The following is a 4346-nucleotide window of genomic DNA, read 5'->3' on the forward strand; positions in this document are numbered from 1 at the left end:
TAAAACTACACCCTGAAACAAACTGTTTGGGACACAGTACACGCATGCTAATGTATCACGACTATAGCAAGGGACGCAAAAATTATTTACCTTCTTTGATATTTACAATGTTTTGACACCAAAATATTTTTTGAAAGCAGCAAATAAAAAACATGCAATCATCAGCCAGTCGTTGCCCAACTGAGCTTCGCAATTTTTTGTGCAGTTAACAAGGAAGGCTTCCGCTTTACGCTAAGAACATTAATTTCCAGGTCCGATTCTTTGTTTCGCCGCTAGAGGGGGTGGGGCGTCTTTCCCACCCTGGGCATCTTACCCCACTCTCCCCTATACATCTATTATATTAGCTTAACACAACTGACTTCAACGTATGACTCATAACCTCACACACAGCATTATTCATCCACTCGGACATTCATCCATTCGGACAAAATTTCTTTTAAAAAAAACCGGTCCCGTAGCTCAGTTGGTAGAGCGTTGGACTCCGCGTGGTGAGAGCACGCGCTCCCGGTTATAACAGTCCGGGTTCGAAGCGCGACGGGCGCTTGACATGTATGGGTCTCCTGACAGGTATGGTTGCGGTTGGTGGCAGGCCGCAGCCAGGCGAAGTCAGAGAGGGGACCGGCCGTGCGCGGCTATGTGCGCACGTTAAACTTTGGACTCTAAATTCTGCCATAGAACAGGAATTGCGCGATCGGAGGGTAGAGGGCAGGGTCACCGCAACAAGCTTCGCTTAGCGGTGGCTCTGTCCTTGTGAATCCTTCCCATCAAAAGGTTCGGACTAAATTTATAAAAAAAAATATGCCATCATAAGCGTCGACATAATCAATAATCATAACTCCCCATCATCTTACCATAACGTCAAAAATCACGTTACCACTGTTGCATTACCGGTCTGAAGGCTCCTACCATATATATGAATTGGCTTCCCTCTGAGTGAACACGATTGATCTGAGGGTCGCAATGGTCTCAGACGAATCCTCAGCTGTTTGAGAGCGTAGAAGGCTTCTTGGAGAACGGCCCGGCTCGGGTGGGGGGATCGGGTGAGAATCCATACTTGCTGCGCGTGCCTGACGGGAGGGGGAGGGGGGAGGGGGGACAGGTAATTTTGAAAAGACATGGTTTGTGTGGTGAGTTATCACCATCGATCTCTTCGAAAGTCCTTATTTGGTTCTTTGAAGTATTCAAAAGCTCATTATTTCAATGAAATTTTGTTTCCATTTATGTTATACCTAATCTAGACCAACATCTCTTGATTTTCCATTTCTACCCTAATTTCTTTTGTTTACAGCAACATCGAAACAAACGCAGACCTGAGGCCTCTTGCACCAAAATCCTCTTGCACCAATGCTTGGATTATTTTGCATCGTATACCCAGTCCAAGTCTCAAATGTAACAATTTGCGCGCAAAAAATAGCAAGCACATGTAGGATTATGTATTGGGCTATTGCAAACAATTTTACCACCGTTAAATTAGCTTATTCTGAAACCGGTTTTTCGATTTTACCTAGCTAGGTAGTGTGGTGCAAGAGGCCTCTGGATTATAAGTCGGCGGCATAAACAGTTTACAAAGCGAGTCCAGCCTCACCTTCCGAAGGGTTTTTCTCGACAGGAGTACTCGATCGTCCAGTTGTCATAGTCGGTCCTTAGAACCTCGTAATTATCCCTGAAATCGTGAAAAATCATCAGTTTATGGGACGTGAGAAAAAAAATGTTACTCATAACAATACAGCGCTTCCTTTATTGATTCAATAGTCTAAATGCAGGATCCCCTAATACACGCCTTTAATTCACAATGAAAATTGAAATCATAATGCTAAGAAGTGTACCCAGCGTTGTTATTTTACTAAATGCTGACACATTTTCTAGATAGCTCATAACAAGAATATGACATGTCAACAGCTAGTCCACTGAAAAGCGTCTAATGCTCAACTTGGTTAGGCCTGAGCTCCAAGTCTCGAAATTCATGACATTTTGGCTTTTGCGATAATTCTGAGCATCGCTGGACCCGAAAACTAGCGGTAAGATTTGATACACCACTCTCAGAAACGGTATACCAGTATGAATTGGCAGAGCTTGTTTGGTGTATATGGACTCCATCAGCACTCTTATGACGTCATTTACACCTACCTCAGAAACGGTAGTCCGGTACGGAATAGTAGAGCTTGTTTGGTGTATTTACCCGTTATGAAATAGTAGAACTTGTTTGGTGTATAGGGAATCTATCAGCACTCTTATGGCGTCATATATACCTACCTCAGAATAGGTAGACCCGGTACGGAATAGTAGAGCTTGTTTGGTGTATTTACCCTTTATGACATAGAAGAACTCGTTTGGTGTAGATCTATCAGCACTCTTATGACGTCATTTATACCTACCTTAGAAACGTTAGTCCGGTACGGAATAGTAGAGCTTGTTTGGTGTATTTACCCGTTATGAAATAGTAGAACGTGTTTGGTGTATAGGGACTCTATCAGCACTCCCGGTACGGAGTAGTACAGCTTGTTTGGTGTGTAGAGATTCTCTCAGCACTCTTATAACGTCATATATACCTACCTCAGAATTGGTAGACCCGGTACGGAGTAGTACAGCTTGTTTGGTGTGTAGAGATTCTCTCAGCACTCTTATGACGTCATATATACCTACCTCAGAATTGGTAGACCCGGTACGGAGTAGTAGAGTTTGTTGGGTGTATACGGACTCTGTTGGTCGACGTTTACAGTGATTTTCAGCGGCTTTCCCAGCAGTTTGTCGCGGAGTCTAAGGGTCACACTGACCTGAAAGGGTAGACGAAAGGTTTATGCAATAGATCTTAGACCTCTGTATACAGGGTATAGTCAGATGTCTATGAATTGATAAATAAAGGTGAAGGACATGACTAGAGCAAAGTAAAATGAAAGAACCACAGAGACCAGTAAATAAGTCTGGACGTCAAATCCCTTTTCACCAATGTACCGGTAGAAGGGGCATTAGACGTAATCAAAGAGGTGGTGGACACAATGGATGAAGGAGAGTTGCCAATTCCAAAACAAGACTACGTTGAAGCAGTGTCACTCTGCATGCATTTCAACAGCTTTAAATTTGAAGATGATGAATACCTTCAACACTCTGGCCTGGCGATGGGGTCACCCCTCAGTCCCGTCGCTGCGTGTTTATATCTCGAAATGCTCGAAGAACGACACTTCTTAAATATCATGGGCCAAGGAACCGTATGGTTACGTTATGTCGATGACGTGATCATAGTGTACCCAGAAGAGATGAAACTTGAAGAAAAAGTGCAAAGTCTCAACCAGGTAGACGCTCAAATTCAATTTACGGTGGAAAATGAAATGAACGGTGAACTTGCTTTTCTGGACACATTCATAATCAGAGAGGGTCAAAACTTGAAATACAAGGTATACCGGAAGCCATCGTGCAAAGAGGACTACATACACTATTTTTCTGGACACAACGAGAGGTACAAGAGGGGCATTGTAATAGGATTTTTCCTGCGCGCTTACCGAGTGTGCAGCCCGGAATATCTCGAGGACGAGCTGGAGCACATTTTTGAAAGATTTCAGCAACTCAAATATCCAAGAGGGTTTCTCATTTCTCAGAAGAAAAAGGCCCAGAAGATTCGTGAACGAAACACTAATGAAAGAGAAAACGCAAGAATAGAAAAATCGAGTAGATTGCTCTGCATTCCCAATTTTGAAAAGGTGGATACGGTAGCACGACAGCTTGAACAGGCCGGATTCAAGACGGTGATAAGTGCGGGACACAAAAGTGGCGATATTTTAAAAGGTGCACGCGACGAAGATAGGGATCACGAAAGTAGCATAGTCTATCAGATACCGTGCGCTGTTTGCGAAAAACAATATGTAGGCGAGACAGGTAGGGGCCTAGGTACCCGTGTCGGGGAACACAGAAGAGACGTGAGGGGGCACGTGTTAAGTAATGCGATAGTGGTTCATGTGGATGAGGCCGGGCACTTACCAAGGTGGGAAGGGGCTGAAATTTTAGAGAAAGGTATGAACAAAAATATCAGGAGGGCACTAGAGGCTGCACACATCAAGACCAAGAACACACTTAACACAAGAGGGGGATTTTATTCGATGGCAGCAGCGACAGCCAGATTATCCTTGCTGAAACGGAGCACGCTTGTGAGGAACGAACGTGATCGAATGTAAAAACACCGAAATGTCATTACCATGTGTAATTTCTTAATGCTGATGTTATTTTTAAAATGTGATTTGTGACTTCAGGAAACATTTTATATCAATTACTGACGATGACACAGTGTTGTCGAAACGTCTGAAATACAAAAAGATTTAGATTTTAATTATAATTTTCGTTCGCAACTCTTGGCC

The 4346-nt window shown here is 43.4% G+C and overlaps 1 protein-coding gene across 1 annotated transcript in view; it reads right to left on the minus strand.

The window, feature by feature from the left end:
- Positions 1–803: 803 nt before the first annotated feature.
- LOC122373938 (apolipoprotein D-like) overlaps positions 804–4346 on the minus strand; it is a 5193-nt gene continuing 1650 nt past the window's right edge. The window contains exons 4-6 of the mRNA XM_043352395.1: positions 2644–2774; positions 1586–1663; positions 804–1067 (exon numbers count right to left, since the gene is read on the minus strand). Of these exons, the coding sequence (XP_043208330.1) occupies positions 866–1067; positions 1586–1663; positions 2644–2774 (411 nt within the window). The 3' untranslated portion in view covers positions 804–865. The remainder of the gene's footprint in view (positions 1068–1585; positions 1664–2643; positions 2775–4346) is intronic.

This window comes from Amphibalanus amphitrite, unplaced genomic scaffold, assembly GCF_019059575.1.
Source record: "Amphibalanus amphitrite isolate SeventyFive unplaced genomic scaffold, NRLGWU_Aamphi_draft 001575F_arrow, whole genome shotgun sequence".
In the NCBI taxonomy this organism is placed as follows: Eukaryota; Metazoa; Arthropoda; class Thecostraca; order Balanomorpha; family Balanidae; genus Amphibalanus; species Amphibalanus amphitrite.